The sequence below is a fragment of the Myotis yumanensis genome, unplaced genomic scaffold, assembly GCF_028538775.1.
Source record: "Myotis yumanensis isolate MYYU_CA2020_CCGP unplaced genomic scaffold, mMyoYum1.0.hap1 SCAF_6, whole genome shotgun sequence".
Classification (NCBI taxonomy): Eukaryota; Metazoa; Chordata; class Mammalia; order Chiroptera; family Vespertilionidae; genus Myotis; species Myotis yumanensis.
The window spans coordinates 6,298,892-6,318,772 of NW_027223757.1; the positions used below are offsets into that span (position 1 = coordinate 6,298,892).

Below are 19,881 nucleotides of genomic sequence, written 5' to 3' on the forward strand. Positions count from 1 at the left end.
ACAGCTACTCCTGGGATCAGGGTATTCTCATTTACCTCATGGGTGCACCAAGTGGGATTAGGAAAATTGGATTTATTTCATTAAGCCCACAGAAATCATCTACTTCATTCTTTCTAGTCACACTTTCAGGTTTATGAGAGTTTTCTTGTATGTGATTTTTTTAAACGATCTTTTCTTTTTTCTTCACAATCTTCCAAAAGAGTGTTCTGTTCACATTTATTTACACACCATTCTCTATCTTTTAAAAGAGCTTATTTTTTAAGGGGAGGGTAGGAAATAAAGAAGAGAAAATAAACCAAGTAGAGGAAGCTCCTGTAGAGTGTTTTGCTGCATCTAACCTTCGGCAGTTAGGTTATTTCTCAAATTTACATAAAGACTTATTATCATCTTGACTGCAATCATGTAGAAAATGAGTGGGGTATAAAGTACATGAGGATAATTTAATAAAATGAGCTTTCTTTGCGTATGAGATCTTTGAAGAAAGGAATCATTAGACAGAGACTTGCCTTATATTCATCCAGGTCATGAGGCGTGTCAGCTCGGTGATGTGCCTTTGGCATGAAGTCCTTAATTAGGAATTCCTCGAGAGCTGCTCCCAGTAGGTGCTTCCTAAGACAAAAAGACAAAATAATTTAGCAGAGGAGCCTTGACTAAGGAGGTAACTCAGGTGAATGAAAGGAATAATTTGCCCACAGCAAAAAAGAGCAAAGCTGCGCGATGGAGTGCTGGGTTTTGAATGAGAGTCTCTCTGTCATATTAGTCGTAAGTGTCATTTCTGCTATTCAACTTCAAATGTATATATTGAGTCGTCTTTGATTTTTAGAATAAAGTGCATAGGGATGCTGAATGGCTTCAAGTATTACTCTGGTTAAAAGAATAAAACTTGTTAGAAAACATTTAGTAGATATATTTAATGTACCCTTGCAGAATCATGTAAAGTTGTTTTCCGATTGAGTTTATTTTTAATTATTTTTAAAGTCAAGTAGCTTGTTTTTGCATAATGTATGAGTGCTTCTCTAAATCAAATGAAGTCTTTGAATTAGACTATGAAACTGGAATTTTTCTAGAAGACTTTCTGAGTTGTCTTTAAACAGTTCCTCCTTCTTCTTGACAGTGTTGATTTAAACGTTACAAAGCAATGCTGATTAGGAAGGCTTTGTACTTTCATAAAATTCCTTAAAGAATACACATACATGTTGAAAATATTTTTTATTAAGGTAATGATTTCTTACCAATATAATTACTGTTAAAAACTAACCTATAAAATAATTATATGGATTCATTCTGATTAATATTGAGAAGCTTATTTCACTTGAACTGAACCCCAAGAAGAACCCCAAGTGATTATGAAAAGAAAAAAAAAGATTGAAGATCGTATTGATTTGTTCTCTTTTCATTCTGCTCCAGCTCTCTTGGTTGGGAGTTAATTTATATCTGTTTTTCGACACATTCCATTGGTATGAAGAGGAAGAGTCTTTCTTCTACACACGAGTTATTCTGGGGGTAAGTAGAGTTGGTGACTACACATTATCATTTTAGAAAACAAAATGCATCCTGTTTTCCCAGCTTCCTTGTTTTCACTGTGTCTCTTTCTCATATCTTTACATATGGACAGTCGACACTGGCGTGGGCAAGAGCATCTGCAGTCTGCCTGAATTTTAACTGCATGCTAATTCTATTACCCATCAGTCGGAACCTTATTTCATTCATAAGAGGAGCAAGTACCGTAAGTACTAAAGTATCTGAAGTAATTTTATTGTTATGACTAACAGAAGTGCCCTTGAACACAGAGATGTGGTTTATTATGAAATTTCCAATAATCTTGTTTAGATTCAGGTTTGTTTTTTGTAAGAGAACACAATGGCTAAAACTGAAAATCAGAAACTGGTCCATCTGACTTGACTTTTGTTTTTGCCATTGACTCCCTGCATGACACTCGGCCAGCACTCAACGTTTCCCTGATACATTTGCTCCATCTGAAAAGTAGGGCTAATAAAATTGAGCTCATTCATCAACATGGAAGTATTATAACAGCTTGAACTATTACCATTCCTGATGGAAAGGAGGCAAATATGCAACTGAGCCAAATATCACTACAGAAACATCTGAGTTCTCAATACCAGAAAGCACAATCACAGCACACAGATTTTACTATGAATACTTTAACTCCTACCGGACATAATGGAACATTTCCTAATTATATTGATTTCACTGTGTTGGGTACTTAACTGAGGCTCATGCTAAACAGAGCAACACACTGCACAGAAAAAAAATGACCTTTAAAAACCTTTAATAGACAAAGAAATTTTTTATATATGTACAAATATATATATACTCATCAGAGATTTATGATTATTTAGATGTAGGTGAGAATAGTGCCTTTCTTTGGGTAGTAAGGGGTAATTTATAAACTACCAAACCACATCAATGACAATGATGGGTATCATCTTCATTTTCTAAATAAGCTGAGCATGAATATTAGCATGTTTATTGTAGAGTTTTGACTTATAGCCAGGGTACTACTAACGCAGTCATTTTTATTGAGTTGAAATTTTAGGAAGCCAATAATAACCATTTGGCTTTGCCTGTTTGACTAATTAATGTCCACTGTGTTTGTGTCACATTGCCCCCTCCTTCAGTTATTTAGAAGCAGAGTATGGTCCTCTCTTTATTTCTCATGACACTGTCATCACTATGATATTTCCCAAAACGAGACTTTCATTTCTGTTACCCTAGTGCTGCCGAGGAGCATGGAGAAGGCAATTAGACAAAAGCCTCAAATTCCACAAACTGGTCGCCTATGGGATAGCCGTTAATGCAAGTAAGTGCTTATTATTAATTGACTGATGGATTTTACAATGTCTAATGTTTAACTTTAGAGCTTTGTTTATTTCCTCTCACCACAGGCTCGCCCTGAGGTAAAAGAAATCTTTGCCTTCCATCTGACCACATAAACCTTAGACAAATGGGTTTTTTAATTTCTAATTTACACTCATGCAATTTTCTCTACCAAGCCTTCTGTTTCTCTGGAGAAAGTTTATGAAACTTCATTTTTATTTGTGAATAATTGAGCTTGGTGTTAATACAATGATAAATGCCTACTTGACTATTGAATACTTTGTGATTCAATATAATTCACATCAGAAATAAAATTGGCCTATATTCAAAATTTTACTCACAGTCATAAGAAAGTGCCTATCAAATGGTATCATAGGCAGTAAAAAGAAAACAGAAAAGCAAGATCCTGTGAACAGGTTCTGAATAGTGCTGAGCTAGTGAATATAAAAGGATCTTGAAAAGACGTGAAGCTTTATAGGCATATAAAGTGTTATTGTTATTCCTTGAATTGGAAAACAAGAGAATTCAAGAGAAAGGCACTAGAAATTAATATCCAAGGCCAAGGTTAAACTCTGGGGAGAAAGACAAGTGTGTGTGTGTTGGGGGGAAGAGGTAGTAACCAACAAGCTTGTGGTTTTGTTGGACAAAAATTACATTGAAATAAAAAGCTATCTGAGTGATAAAGACTTATGATTCAGGACTGTTTCCCTCGAACTAATTTAACTATAAAATGTTTTCCTCATTTGCTTTTATCCTCTCATGCATAAATAATAGCAGAGTAAAAAGAACACTCAAAACAAATGTGGATTTAATTAAGCAACAAGACATGACAGACGGTGCCCGAGTGCCAATTAACACAACTTGGGGTGTGTGGCAAGATATGTGGGGAGTTTTCCCCATCGATGTCTTCAACACCAGATTAAACCAACCCAGGCAATGTTTGCAAAAGGTCTTTGTAGTTTGTTAAGAAATAAGAATAAAAGGACATCACGTTCTAGAGGAAACCAGCTAAGGGGTGGAGGGCAAAGAGCAAGGCTAATTCACTTTTGTGTTCCAAGGCCTACAACAGTGCTAAGGACTATACATAGGTGCCAATAACCTTTGATGAATGAGTGAATGCATGAAGGAGTGAAGACTCAGGGAAGATTTCAGTTCAGAAATAGAAGTCTTTCCCAGACCTTGAAAATTATCCAAAATTAGAACGAGGGTCCCCTGAGAGTACTGAGTTCCCTGCCCTGGTTGGTGTCCAAGTAGATTCAGGATTGCTCCTTAGAAGGCTCTTAAAGAAGGAATTCAAGAGATTTCTAAGCTTCAATAAAATCTTAAGAATCTTTAGTTCCTGAATTAAAAGAGGAGATAGGACACAGTAACATGGCAGGAAGGATATTATCACTATGCAATCACTTAAAGGCAGAATCAGAATCGAACTCCAAGAGAAAGTTACAAAGATACTATATACAGAAAGATACTATATACTATAACAACCAAAACAAACAAACAAACAAAAACAACCCACAGCATCAAAACACATCAGAAAAGAAGGCAAAGATCAAGGGAAAATGTGTTATGAAATAGTTTTAAACCTTTGGGCATGTAAATGTCTTTATATGTAATCATGTATCAATAGCATAAATGCATAAGCAATGTGTATCAAATGTCTCCCAAGTGCAAGATATTCCGGTGGGCACCATAATCTTCTCAAACTGGGGTGGTCAGTACTGTTTTCAGAACGGAGTATGACTTAGTAGGGGCAGCAGTCAGCTAGCATCAAGTTATTATATCCCCCTGTAGCAGGAGATCGGTTGTGTGGTCTCAGAGAAGGCCCCTCCTTCCCTCTGTGGAATTAAAAGAACACTAATACAATCTACCCATCCCTAGAAATGTGCAGACGAGCTAGCTGTCAGGAGTGGACCCGTTGGAAACCTACTGACCACAAGGTCATTCACTTATGCTATTTGCAAAGAGGATGAAATCCAAGTTTAGTGTGGTGGGCAGGCTCCCTCCTCAAGCCCTTCCTTCTAATCCAGTCTCATCTCTCCCCGCACTCCCTTGCTTTTCCTCCTCGGCGTACCCAGCTACTGGCAGTCCCTGCAAGTCTGTGCTTTGCTCTTGCTTTCCCCTGTGTCTGAAATGCTCTTCCTCTCCTTCCTCACTGGGTGAGATGTCACTGCATCTAGGACCCCTTGCCTGGTCTGCCTCCCCCTGACCCACCAGGGCTGGGCTGTCCGCCCCCCGCCCCTGGTGGCCATAGTCACACCTCTTCCAGCAAGAGAAATTTCTCAGACTCTGATTTACCCCAAGGCCTGAGACTGTGCCATATGCATCCTTGCTCATAAAAGAATCTCAACAAATTTGGCCAAATCTGAAGATGAGTAGGCGTCGACCAGCAGGCAGAAGAGATGGACGGAACTACTGGGAAGGTACAAGACATGACAGGAGTCCTTTGGGGAACCCAGAGCAGTTTAGGGCGCAGAAAACAGGGTGTGGGCAGGGAAGAGATTCAAATGATGCCAATTGTCCAAGATAATAAACCTTTGATGCCTAAAGATTTAAGGAAAAAACTATTTCATAACACATTTTCCCTTGTTCTTGGCTTTCTTTTATGATGTGTTTTGAGGCTGGGGGCTTTTTTTGTTTGTTGTTCCTTCTGTTTATAGAATCTTTGTAACTTTCTCCTAGAGTCCGATCCTGGTGCAACAAGAAAAATAAGGTGCTATTTCTCCTTCTTTCCCTCACAAACCCCTGGAGAGAACCATCTCTCCAGCCCCCTTGCACTTGAACCCCCACTGCTCTGCCGGCTCCTCTTCTGCCACCGCCATGACAACCAGCGGGCTGCAGGGGTTTCCGATCCTAGCAAAGGCAGGAGGCGGGGAGAGGTGGCTCGGCTTCTCCCAAACCCTGACAAAGCAATGATCACATTTCACAGTAACTCAGAACGGCGGCTGGCAACAGCGTTTTTAGAGAAAATAAGTAAAAAACGCAGCCTGGTTTCACGGATGTGCGGTTGCTTTTCACATTGTGTCCTTCTGCTGTGCCCGCCTGGGAGCCGCGGGAAGCGTCCCGGGCCCGTGCTTACTCTATTAGCATCGCCCATTAGGCCGCTCTTCAAACAGCCCACCGGCTTCAGAGAGGTGGGTAACCTTGGCAGAGGCACGTCCGGGCCGCCGCCTGCGTGCCAGCCTCTGATTTCTCATCCGCTCCCCTAGAAGTTGAGCTGCAGACTTTAATTGGTCACATCATTAAAGGCTGTAATTAGAGCCCGGTGGAAGCAGGCCGGGAGGAGGAGGGGGGAGGCAAACAATGGTCTCTGTAATCAAGAGCATCACCGAAAACGCAGCGACAGGAACTCTTCTCCTTCTGGCTTCCTGCCTGCCTGCCTGCCTGCTTGCCTGCCTGTGATAAGAGCTGCCGGTGTTCTTCCGCCACCAATAAATCATTTCCAGGGACCCCCTAACCCCACTGGTATACAAATCGTAGTTTCACAGCCTCTTCGTTCTTATTAATGCAGATCCTTCTGGACTCTCTGGTCCACGGGTCGACCTCGGAGGCCCTTCCAATGGGCTAGCTGCACTTGCAGCGTGAGCTTCCTGCAAAGGGGGCTGTAAACAGTGACCCAGGCGGCTCCCTCCAGCAAATTCTGCAACTTGCATCTGCTAGTTTCCAGGGGATGACAATTACCCAAGTGCAGCTCCCGATCAATTGCTAAAATTAGGTTGCAAAGCTCAGTAAACATAACAAGGACAGGTTGAGAGACTTGAGCTCAGAATGAGGCAGGAGGGTGAGCTCAGAAGGAGGCAGGTACTGAGAAGAAAGGTTTGGAGGCCTCAAGGTAGAGAACGGCCCTAACTCTCAGGACCCGCATCCCCAAAGAATTGCTACTAATCCAGGTCTGCTTCAGGCACTGGGAGCTCCAAGGAGACTCTCCCCCCAGGCCTGCCAAACATGATTAAATTTAATTTACAAATGAGTGGGGTGCGCAGGGTGCCACAGTCAATATATGTTTCTGCAGAAATCAGACCACAGAGTCGAAAGTTTGGGGCCAGGTTCTCCCTGTTGGAGTGCAGCCAGGATTTGTCCCTGGGTCCTTATTTCTAAAGGCTGCTTCATTAGGAGGTGACCAACTCAAAGATAACAGGAACTGACCGCCCCCCTTCCCAGATTCTCCCTCCACCATGTTTCCTTTGATCTCCTGAAAAATATAAAGAAGGAAAGAAAGAAGCAAAAGGAACCTTCTCAGGGCAACTGGCTCTAATTGTAGCCTTTATGATATTTTTGCTTCACTCTTCAATACAAGCTCCTTATCTGAACTCAAAAGTTCACACACCAATTAAATGTGCATTTGTAGTATGTCCAAGATTGCTGCTCTCTTTTAACTGTAAAAGTGCTTTGGTAAGAAAATAAAATTGTGGGAAGACCCCATAACAGCAGCTTTTAGCCTGGCTTTTGGGTGGGAAATGTTTATCTTGTGCTCTCCCAAGGGCTCAGCACAGAGTCCTCGGAGGCACCAGGAGGAGCCCACCTGTGCAGCTGATGGCACTGGATTTGCCACAAGAACTTAAAATGCCTCTTTAAGCCAGTGTTGACTTTGAAAACATCTTAAAGCATGAGTGTCATGCATTACTTTCATATTGGACTGCAGATCCCTTTTGGATGATAAATGTTCCTGGTTAACTGCAGACAGAGACAGAGAGACAGGCAGCTAGAAGGGAGCTTCCATAGCGTGTAGCTCAGTCCCATTCACCCATTCCACAGATGAGAAAACAGAGGCGGAAAAAGTCAAGTAACTAAGAGGTATTCTCTTCATTATTATTTCTCCTACATAATGTCAAATCTAATAACGTGGTATGATTCTGATGACTCCAGAGAGAGAAAAATAAAGTCACCTCACTACTTGGTCACATACTTGAAACCACTGTCCCTGTAAACTTAGGTGACTTGGTTATTCCTATTAAAATAATTAAAATGTATAAAGCGAAGAATCTGAAATATAATGTCTGAAAATGAACAAAATCAGCATCTCTCCTGGTATCTATCTGGTCCCAATAGCCCTGGATTTGGTAACTGGGATATTCTTAATTCCAAGTTATCATAATGTTATCATTATAACATCGGGATCAGATTAAAGAGGAAATAAAATGTTTAGACAAAGTAGACACAAGCACTTTTCTCTCTGAGAATTACTGAGATACACAAAATAAGATATTCTACATTTTATCTTCTATCTGTAAAAAAAATGAAGAAAACCCAAGATGAGGGCAGCTAGAACAAAGGAACATGAATTGTAAAGTACATGCAAAAAACTGGAAAGAATAGTTTTCAACCAATTCCCTCAGGAGCTACCTCTGGAAAAGCACCTTGGGTTCTCTTATACTACCTCATTCATTTCTTCAGCTCTGTTATGGGAGACCTGGCAATAGCAATACACAAATAGTTCAATATTTTTGCTCTCTCAATAAGTATACTTAAATTTAGTTTTCACAGTGTCAAATTCTCATGTGGAAATCAATCTAATAGAAAACAGATTGTGATCAACAACTCATTACATATAAGGATGTTATAAAGTGTAGACTATAAGACACGGAATTTATCCTGTACTCCCTTTCCAATGGTCACATGTAGATAAGGTAATGGGAAAGACATCACTTAATTTTATTTGAAGCTCAGGATCTATTTCTGCAAAATGGGAACAGCTCCACTCTCTGCCTGGTGTGTTTTATTTAGTCCATGGAGGGAGAATAAAAGCGAGCTAAGAGCAGAGAAGTGAGGGCAGAGGGTGGAGTGTGAAAGCAGCATTTATACCCACCCACAATGACGGCTCCAACGGTTGTGCTTACTCATAAGTCTTAGGAGCTATTTGACTCTAGATTAAAGAGACCAGTAAATATTTGAAGAGTTTAGCTAAGCTCAGGGGAGGTATTTGCTTTCAGTAAAAAGTAAGGTAAAACAATTATTGATTCATGAAAAAGCCCACAATATAACTTAAAGATTAAAAAAAAAAATGGGGCCCTGGAGTCAGGAAAACAGGGCTTAATCCCAGCTTTCATGAATAACTACAAGTTCCTTAATGTTTTGAATATTGGTCTGTAAAATGGGAATAAAACTAATACCTAAAGATTAAGAGATAATATGTTTAAAGCATTTATAACAGTGTTCAGAATATAAAAAGCATTCAATACACACTAGCTATGGGAAACATTACTTGTTTTTTCAAACATGCAAGTAATGATCAGAAAGTAGCTATTAGGAATACCGGACATGGTTTGTGTTTAACTTAGCAAGTAGTTCCTATTTTATACATGGCTTATAGGAAGAGACTGCTCCTATATAAGCTTTTCTAGCTTTGAGGATGCTGAGACTAAACAAGGCAGCCCCTTCGTAGACACGGCTGGATATGTTGACAAATGGAACATGAAGAGAAAATACAGTCTCTTGGGTGCTAACTTCACAGAACTCATAAGGAGACAATCGATATCACAAACTCAGAAACGCTATCACGGGATTTGCCTTCATAGGTGAGCCCCAACCAAAACTATATTTACTTGATTTCTACTTAAAGGCTACCAAAAAATGTGCAACTAATATACATCAGCACAGATCAACGTTCCAATAATGTTGCATCTACAGATCAACTTCCTGACCCTTTTTTTCTCTCTACAATTTCATTGTCACTCAGTAAATCATTATTACATACATACTGGTGCTAAGCAATGTGCCAGGTGTTGAGGTTTCAAGCTGAGCAAGTCTTTTTTTTTAGGTTAACTGCTTTTATTTTTTTTATTTTAAATTAAAGTTTACATTTACTTTTATTTTGTATTAGTTTCATGTGTCCAGCATAGTGATTAGACAATTGTATACTTTATAAAGTGTCTCCCCCAATATTTCCATTACCCACCTGGCATCATACATAGTTATTCCAATATTATTGACTGCATTCCCTATGCTGTACTTTACATCCCTTCACCCTTTTCACCCAGCCCGCTACCCCCACAACCCCCAGCCCTCTGGCAACCATCAGTCTGTTCTCTGCGTCTACAAGTCTGTTTCAATTTTGTTTGGTTATTTTGAAGATGAACAAGTCTTGAAGCATCAATGTCCATCAGGAAGTGTAGATACAAATAAATACTCATAACAATAATGTCTGGGAAATCTTATAATCAAGGTATCAGTAGTGCCTGTGGAATTGAAGAATGCTTGCTTAAAAACAACTTTTGATTGAGTCTTAAAGCCTGAGTAGAACTTTGCAAGGCAGAAAGAGAATGACTCTGATAGAAGGAACTCGGGTGACAGAGAGGCTAAATAGAAGATGATGTTTCTAAATATATTTCCTACAAGGACAACAGGGACTAAAATGACACCAATAGTCTCAAAAGTTGTTGCTGTTCCTTTTTCCCTAACTCCCCCACACCTCAACCCACAACATGCAGCCATGGAGGACCCCAGAATCCACCCACAACTTGTAGAGATTGAGTAACAGTAGTGGCCTCCTCCAGTTTTCACCACAGGTATAGAAAAGAAAGAAAAAATAATGTACGTCAACTGGGTAATTATCTATGCCTGGAAGTGAATTCTCATTTCACACTTGAATCTGATTCCAACAGTGGGTGTCAACTGGCCACCCAGCAGGGGTTCCATTTGCAGGAAAAGCGTAAGGATGTACTTGTCTGTCTGTTGTGGCTGATGGCTGGCTTCCCCACAGAGTTCACAAGACAGAAAAAAGAGTAGCAGCACTGGGCACAGACTGCTCAGGCTGGGTGATGCTGTGATCCTGGGCTCGTTGTCTTGATTTAGAATTTAGACACCATCAATTCCCAGAATTAGGAAGCTGAGTTTTCTTCTTAAGACTCTATAGCAGTGGTTCTCAAGCTTCCTAATGCCGCGACCCTTTAATACAGTTCCTCATGTTGTGGTGACCCCCAGCCATAAAATTATTTTCGTTGCTACTTCATAACTGTCATTTTGCTACTGTTATGAATCATAATGTAAATATCTGATATGCAGGATGTATTTTCATTGTTACAAAGTGAACATAATTAAAGCATAGTGATTAATCACAAGAACAATATGTAATTATATATGTGTTTTCCGATGGTCTTAGGCGACCCCTGTGAAAGGGTCGTTCGACCCCCAAAGGGGGCGCGACCAACAGGTTGAGAACCGCTGCTCTATAGAGGGGGAGGAGGCTCCCAGTCAAGATGGCAGTGTAGGTAAATACGGTTCTTAGAACCTCCCACACCACATCAAATTTACAACTAAACTACAGAACAACCATCATTCAGCACCATCTGGAATCTAGCTGAACAGAAGTCCTATAACCAAGGATAAAAAGAAGCCACGTCAAGACTGCTAAGAAGGGCTGAGATGCAGGAGGGGCTGGTCCCACAACCAGGGGTGGTGGTTAAATCTTGGAAGAATATCTCAGCTGCAGTGGTCCCCCCGAAGAGCAAGGGGTCCCAGTCCCACAATAGCCCACTCCTCCCTCACCCCCTCCCGAGCCCAGGGTTCCACTGCTGGGAAGAGAAGTCCTCATAACTTCTGGCTGTTAAAGCCAGCAAGGATGGTGGCTGATGGAGATGGAGGCTACTGACATCCCAGGCATTCTCTTAAAGGGCTGGCTGCATGGACTTAATCATCCCCTCTGAGCTCCAGCACTGGGACAGCAGCTCAAAGGGTGTCAGGGAAGTGTTGGAGGGGCAGCTTTTCCTCAGACAGAAGTGCTGGCAGAGGCCGTTGTCCCTTTTCTGGGTCCTCGCTCCACAGAGCAGGCAGGTATGCACAATATCTAAATCCCCACCAACCTAACATTGTTAGCCCCACCCTAATGATTCCCTGAGAACCAGCTCCACCCACCTTGCAGGCATACCCAAGCTGTTTCCAGTGGCATTTCTCTTGTTTGTTTGTTTGTTTGTTTTAAATACAAATAGCCTCTCTTGCCTCAAGCTTCAGACTTTCCTGGAATCTCTCAAATAAGCAGCATCTGGCCTCAGCATGTCCCATACCTCTTGCTATGTGGACCCAGGCCCAGCACTGGTAGCAACAGGCCTTGGTTCACAGCTCGGCCTCTCCCAGGCATCTCCAAACCCAGCACAAGTAGCAGCCATCTGCAGATCGCTCTGTAGCTCATGCCAGGTGGCCCCAGACAGGGCACAGGCAGTGGCTGACTTTGACCTGCACATTCTGGGAGGCCTCAGAGCCAGTGCACCCGGTGGACAGCTTCAGATCAGTATTCTAGAATAATGCTTTCTGATTTCTTGGGAAAGAAGTTTTATTCAAAATTATGTTGTGATAACAATACCTCTTCCACTTCCAAAATGATCACGGGTTTATAATTAAATTATGGTGAATCGAGATTTATGTTTTTTTCTTAATATAATCAGTATGAATGTGGAAAATCATACAATATGTTTTAGAAAGTATTCAATTCACTCCATTTAAGACACTGGGTAAGACACACGTGTAGCTCACTCTGCCTTGGAATTATAAACACCACAGCAAAAAAGCTTGACTGTGTAGACCTTGTGTTTCTAAGTAACGACAGAGGAAGAGACCGCATGGCTCAGGGCCCATGTTGCCTCCTTGTCTGCAGCCATCCACATCGTGGCACATGCTTGCAATCTGGAGCGCTACCACTGGGGTCAGTCAGCGGAGGCGGGGGGACTTCTGGCTGCACTTTCCAAACTGGGCGACACTTGCAATGAGAGCTACCTGAACCCCATCCGGACCTTCCGCACGGTGAGTTCTCGCACGCTGCCTACTTCTTCATCTGGAAAACGTGTCCATCTCCCATCCCTTTTACAATCAAGAACACTGTATTCTAAAAGCTTTTCATAAAAGAGCTCGAGAGAAGTTACTGCCAGATGTTAACATTAATTTCACTTTTTTTAAAAAAAGTTATTTTCTTTCTGCCATAAATGTTTGCTAAGAGGTTATAAGTAAGGAGAAAAACTGATGCCACTTAATTTGTTTATAGCAAAGCATAATAATAAATATGCCTAAACAGGAAATGCAGTAACCTGTTAAATCGCTAATCTTTAAAATTTTAGATATTTTGTCACCGATGTTAGACTCATAAAGAATGTGAAGTGCCATATAAATCCAGGGATTATAAATTAGGTGTCTTCATTTTCAGTTCACAAAGTGTGTTCTGGATCAGTTCTCCTGTATCATTTATTTTGGCACACGTGTGACTAGCTGGTTTGCCAAATCAGGTGCTAGGCAAAGTAGCTCCTTTCATCACGAGGCCTGCATGGCTAGTAACATCATTCATGCTAAGTATCTGTGTGCACAGAAAGGCAGCACATGTGGGAAACAAAAAGAACACCAAACCTATAACCCCAGAAATCCACCTGGAGAGATTAAGACATTCCTCTCACTTATTCTACCCCCTGCCTTTCTCCCTAGATCAGCGGTTCTCAACCTGTGGGTCGCGACCCCTTTGGGGGTTGAACGACCCTTTCACAGGGGTCACCGAAGACCATCAGAAAACACATATACAATCACATATTGTTCTTGTGATTAATCACTATGCTTTAATTATATTCACTTTGTAACAATGAAAATACATCCTGCATATCAGATATTTACATTGCGATTCATAACAGTAGCAAAATGACAGTTATGAAGTAGCAACGAAAATAATTTTATGGTTGGGGGTCACCACAACATGAGGAACTGTATTAAAGGGTCACAGCATTAGGAAGGTTGAGAACCACTGCCCTAAATAATCTAACCCTTGTGCCATGCACTACCATCTTGGAATATGCATCCAGAACAATCATCCAGTTTGAAAAAAATCTGTATTGCCCAAGAAGAGCCCCAAGACAATACAGTCCAGACATGGAAATCTCTCTCTTACCATCTGGGCCATTTGGCCCAGGCAGCCTTATTTGAAGAAGCAAAATTCAAAGTCTCTTTTTGGGGAAATTCTTCCATGTCATGTCCTCTAATTATCCTAAAGATAATTTCCAATATGAGACTATCAGTCAAGTAGAGCTACATTTTTTAGCTGACAAAAGTTAAAAGGACAAGTTTCAAAGTCATAAATCAAAACTAGAGATGCCCTAAGCCTGCAGGAATGCCTTGGGGTACTCATTTGGGCCTAGGCATTTATCCGGGCACCTATTGGGGTTAACTCTTTTCTCCAATAAGGCTCTGCAGAGTTCATTGCCACACAAACCCAAGAATAAATCTCAACATTTTAAAGAGACCATTTAGTAAATAACATTTATTATAAATACTCTTAAAGCAATTTAACAGCATGATTAAGCTACTTCCAATATAGTTATTTCAAAAAATATTACTAGTAATCTACCATGGATGTACTGATTAAGTCCAGAAAACCCTCTAATTTGGGGTATTTGGAGAAAGATGAGTATCAGTAACACAAAGTATATTTTACAGAGCATTTCTAAATAGATGCAGGGGGATCATTTTAGAGGATACATTGCAACTCAAACCAGTCTGTAAGAAGAGGGACGTAGGGATTTGCTTTAATAAGCAGAGGAAAGGTTTGCAATTAGCACATGATGTGGTGTAAATGGTTTTCTAAAATATGCGAGTACACTTGGAAAACATCTTTTAAATGTTTTAGACTCACCCTTCCAATTTCATTTCCACCGTTTGCTCTATGAAGAAAAAAATAAACATCAGAGAAGTCCCCGTCCAAATTACCTAGCAACTCAAGGCAACCCAAATTAATGAGATTTTCCTGACAAAAGATACAGTGGGAGTTTATTAAGCTCACAGTCATCTCAACGACAGTAATACCATGTATGAATACTAATGACTTGACGAGAATATGGGAAACTCACAATAAAAAACAAAATGCTTTGTGATTTATAATCTAAAAGGCTATTGAACCACCCCCCGAACTCACAGGCCAGAAATTCGGCCTTTTGGTAGAGTATGCCGGATAAGAATAGCCGGATCTTTATTGATCGCCTTGGATTTGCAGAGTCTTACACCAAGCCTCCTGAGGTGGCATGAAAGAAATGCAAGTCATGGTCCTTCCAATTAACAAGCATACGCAAGGCATCACTAACTACCAGAGGAGCAGGGGCTGCAGCTGCCTGACTCGGAGGCCTCCAAGGGACCTCGCAGAAAAGGCATCTCTTCATGTTAGGATGCAATTAAGCAAAGTGATCCACATTTTTTACTTTAAAAATTAAAAACTTGAAACTCAGATTTATCTTGCAGTATTTGATCTTAAAATGTATTTTCAGATATTGCCCTAATTTCAGTTCAACCTAGTATCTTTGACCTGAAAATTGATTTATACAGATGAAAAGTGAAGCTAATGAAATGCATTTGATGAAATTTTCACAAAGCGAATGCCTGCCATCAGGTGGGGAGTGGCCAGGGAGAAGGAACTCCCTTCTTGAGTTGTATGGGGACCATCTTGAAGCTAATGCAGGGCAGGGTAAGAGTAGGTTGACAGTGTAAGTGTGCGAAACAAGAGTTTATTCTTGTGTTACTATTTACTATTTATTGTATTATTTTCCATATAAACAACTGTAAACCTACTTCTGCCCCACTCTGTATATGTGTCTGGTTACAACATTTGAATTGCTCCTTGCTTGGACTCTCAAGCATTGGCCCTCAAATGGAAAATTAGTACTAAGACATTGCTGTCCTGGCGCCTGCTTCTCTTCAGAACACCACCTCCGAGTTGCTAATGACGATCACAGGCATTTCTGGCCTGATGATCTCTCTGGCTTTCATCTTGATCATGACCTCTTCCACCGAGTTCATCAGACAGACCTCCTACGAGTTGTTCTGGTACACACACCACCTCTTCATCATCTTCTTTATCAGCCTGGCTATCCACGGGGCAGGGTAAGTCCGTACTGTGCTTCATGTGTAAGCTTCTATCTCTTAGAAAGTCCATTGGGTGGAGGAACATGACATGCAGGGGACTAAAGGACACTTAGATCACTCTGTGTGGCACACTCACCGCGGTACCTCTTTCAGTAAAACTGAAAATAAGCACCATAGGCATTGAGGTGTTATATTTATTTTTCTTCGGTAACTCTGTTGGGGAGTCTTGACATGTTCATAAAATGCAGGAATTGTAATGAAGGTTGATGACAATAGAGGCATGCTTCATCCAGAACCTATTCCCACAATCCAATGCGTGTGGCATTAGTCAGGATATATGTTTTTTGACACCCATATTTCACTTCTACCTCCTCCCATGCCCCACACTGGATGTCCCTTCCATCTCAGCCTCCACTCCAGGGAGGGGGTCATACTTCTGCTGCTGTTGCTCCAATGCCTAAGAGCTCCCCCACTATCCATAGCTTGTCTGACACACGGACACAATGGAAGGAATAATTGCCCCTGGGGCGTATAGTACCCGCCCAACTGCCTGCCCCTCTGCTGATCCTTAGGAACCTAGTCAACCAGCGTTCGCATTGCTGTTGCCTGACTAAGGCATTCTAGTCTCTTTTAACTTTAAAATATCTGTAACCGGCTCCTCTGAGTGTGTGATTAATCCCTCTGCCTGACTATTCATCTTGAAGGGGGGTAGTCCCAAAGGTTTTCACCCCAAAGACTGTCCGTCCCTCCTCAGATTCTTCTCCCAGTGCCGGTGTTAACCCTGTACTGGAGCTGAGAGGCTTTTCATAATCCACGTGAGTCTAGAAGTCTCTTCACAAAAGTTATGCATGCACTGCCCCATCCCACTGCCCCCATCCCACAGTCCCCATCCCACACTCCCCCTTCCCACCTCCCCCACCCCACCGCCCCAGCGTTCACACCCTGGCGCATTGTCCAAGTACAAGAGGATTTCAATGGGCAGTGCTCTATTGAGATATTTTTTAATATCCAAATACCATTTCATAAGATGGCATTTTTAGTCATTTTAAATGAGTTGAAAGGCTTATTTTGGGATAAGGGCCTCATCTAATCTTCTCAGCTTGAAATATTTTACAGCTACTGTTTACAGCAAAAAGTAATTTGCAAATTTCCAGTAAAGGAGGATTATTGGGATGTGTTAAAGCCCACTAATCTTCCTATTATGGGATGGCATAGATGAAGACATAACAAATTTTTAAAAATTTTAAAGACACGGCATTGGTGGACTGTCCTGAAGTTTCTTTAGATAATATAGGGAATGTTGCCTAGAGACTGAGAATGAAGGTGTTAAAATTACAGGTTCTTTTCCTCCGGCTCCCATGTATTATCTCCCCTTCTCGTATCTGGGGAGATTCAGAGATAGTTTTGCTCATCTAAGTCAAAGGGGTGTTATCAAGCCTGGATGACTTCCATAAGCAGATGGGGACAGAGGCCAAGAGGCCAGCTCTCCGGCTATTTCCAAGGGCATTGCTGCTCCCTCCCCCCATCCCTCTGATGCAAGGAGGCGGGTGGTGCCCCACAGGCCACCCAGCAAATGAGCCTTTGTGATGCTCACGTTTCTCTGCCTGTGAAAAACATGTTTCTCAGAAATAAACCAATGTATTTTATTCATGAACACTTAGGAGTTGAGCAACTGCCAGATTTCCCAACCTCAATGTCTTATGCTTCGCAGCCTGGGCACCCATGGGTACATCGAGGAACTTGTACCAAAGCTCCTAGTCAAAGGTCAGTCAGCACTGCCTTTGTGGCAAATACAATACAGGACTACAGGCCTCCATCCAGCCCTCTGTACGCAAGGCCGGTTTCTTTTCTCGCTCCCAAGTTTGACAATCTAGTCCTGAAGACACACTTCACACTGACCTACTTTGACCCTGTCAAGCACTAAGGGAAAAATATCATTATTCAAGGCACTTCCTCTGACTTCTTCACCTAAAACTTCTAGGTGCTCAGAAACAAACCAAAAAGGGTAGAAGTTAAATAAACCTGCAAAAGGCTCAAATAGTACAAAGTTAGCCAATTAGCCCGAATCAGCAATCAGGATGAGATGGAACCTAATTAAATTCAACAGTCTACAAAAGGATGTGTTCAAACAATTTCCTTCATTATAAATTCTCTAAAACAGACACTTTCCACTTAACACAGGATCCCACAGAGGGGCACTTCTTTTCTGGGGTCTTCAAGGTTACTCAGAGCTTCTTAGGCTCCCATTTTTAAAGGTGCTGAGGGAAATGAATGGATGATAACCCACTGCGAGACAGTGGAAGTGTGATTCTAGAGCCCATTGTGGAATAGATATGTGGCATCACAAGACTACACAAAATCAATATAACATGTTGGGGCTTTGTTTTGTTATGTTTTGTTTTGTTTTGTTTTTTAATGGCCAAGTCGGATTGTTCGAGGCCAAACTCCTGAGAGCCTCTTGCGACACAACGTCACCTTCTGTAGAGACCACTACGCTGAATGGCAGGTGGCTGCCCTGTGCCCCGTGCCTCAATTTTCTGGCAAGGAGCCTTCGGTAAGAATGAACCCAGGAGCTTTTAAAAAATAGCTGTCTCCATAGTTAAAAGAACTGGAGCTCTTTTATGCTTGAGAAAAGAACAGCCCATGTCACCACTAGACAAAGCCAAGTCTTCATTAAGTGTGCTAACGGAGAAATCGAGTTATGGATAATTTTAAAAAGAGGTTTACTGCCAAAAGCATTCTGTCTGATTTGATATGTGTTGTACTTACATTGAAATGGGGATGTCTCGTATTGTGGGAATTCATAGCACCACAAGCACAGTAAGGTCTCTGGGGGGATTAGAAAGACTTCTAATTCCAATGTGCCTCAGTGGTTGAGCATCAGACCATGCACCAAGGGGTCGCTGATTCGATTCCTGGTTGGGGCACATGCCCAGGTTGTGGGCTCGATCCCCAGCAGGGGGCATGCAGGAGGCAGCCAACCAATAATTCTCTCTCATCATTGATGTTTCTCTCTCTCTCTCCCTTTCCCTTCCTCTCTTGCTAAAAAAATCCATAAAAACATATTTTAAAAAAGAAAGCCGTGTGGCTCTCCACCCTTTGTTCTCAGCGAGCTCAGCTCCCTGTCCCTCTACTCCACTCTGAGAATGAACAGCATCGCTTCTCAAACGAACACGATGCAACAACCAAATGAGAACATGCTCTCTTTCTAAGCTTGCCTCCCTTCTTTCTATAGCTTATGGGAGAGAAAAAATGGGGGTGTTCATGCATTTACTTTCTGTTCTAATTAAGCTCCCACAACTGAGATAATGACAATAGGAGCCAAAGAGACTTAATTAGAGTGGATGGTGGTGCCTGCAAGATCTCAGAAGTGATGTTTCCTGGTGTGCTGTAATCATTTCTGTGGATGGCATAGGAACATAGAAATGATAATCCTATTTGGTCTTTTCGGGTATCTTAGAACAACACAAACCTCGGGATGGCTGGGTGATGTGTAAAAAAAAAAAAAAAAAAAATGAAGCCCGGAGCTTAAAACTTGAAGAAAATAAGTTAAAAAAAGAAAGTCATAAAAAATGGACTCGTAGTATTTAACAGAATATAAATCGTGGGATTTAGGGAATTAAATCATCAACTTTGGAAGAATAAAACAATTGACTTTTTCTAAAATCCTCAAATACATTAAATTAAGCACTGGATTTTAAGGTGAAAACTGCTGGGAAGAATGTTTCAAACAGAGCGAACTGGAATAGATGTGCCCATAAGACTGTGGTTCCTTTAATGGCCAATATAGATTGTCTCCGTCTTAAACTCAACTATCGGTAGCCAGTACCCAGCCTGCATATTAATGGGGAACATGAATGCCTCTCTAAAATTTCCAGCTCCAGCGTCTCCATAAAAAAATCAATATCTCCCCACACCTCATGAATACGGACCAGAGGCTGCTGCCGGCAGCAGCAGGTGCCGGCATTAATTATCATTAAAAGGGAGAACTTACCCATCTCTCTCACTCGCCCCTGCTACACCTCCTTGCACACCCAAACTCATGTTGTCACTCTTTCCTATTATTTTTAATGGATCCTAATTCAAAGTGTGTGTGGGCTGTGCAATTACCGCTTGGCTGGGTGCGCAATATTCTCTCTGATGTCTTAGAGACGCTGAATCCAGAAGGCATCCCAAGGACAAGGAGGGGCTCCTGCACTTCACGGCACCACATGCACCCTGTCTTTGTAG

The 19,881-nt window shown here is 41.6% G+C and overlaps 1 protein-coding gene across 1 annotated transcript in view; it reads left to right on the forward strand.

Moving 5' to 3' along the window:
* The first annotated feature begins 717 nt into the window (after positions 1-717).
* The window catches only part of NOX3 (NADPH oxidase 3), a 53,647-nt gene continuing 34,483 nt past the window's right edge, over positions 718-19,881 (forward strand). Inside the window, exons 1-7 of the mRNA XM_070419179.1 lie at positions 718-762; positions 1,408-1,503; positions 1,616-1,726; positions 2,737-2,821; positions 12,422-12,567; positions 15,488-15,669; positions 18,076-18,205. Coding sequence (XP_070275280.1) covers positions 718-762; positions 1,408-1,503; positions 1,616-1,726; positions 2,737-2,821; positions 12,422-12,567; positions 15,488-15,669; positions 18,076-18,205 — 795 coding nt within the window. The remainder of the gene's footprint in view (positions 763-1,407; positions 1,504-1,615; positions 1,727-2,736; positions 2,822-12,421; positions 12,568-15,487; positions 15,670-18,075; positions 18,206-19,881) is intronic.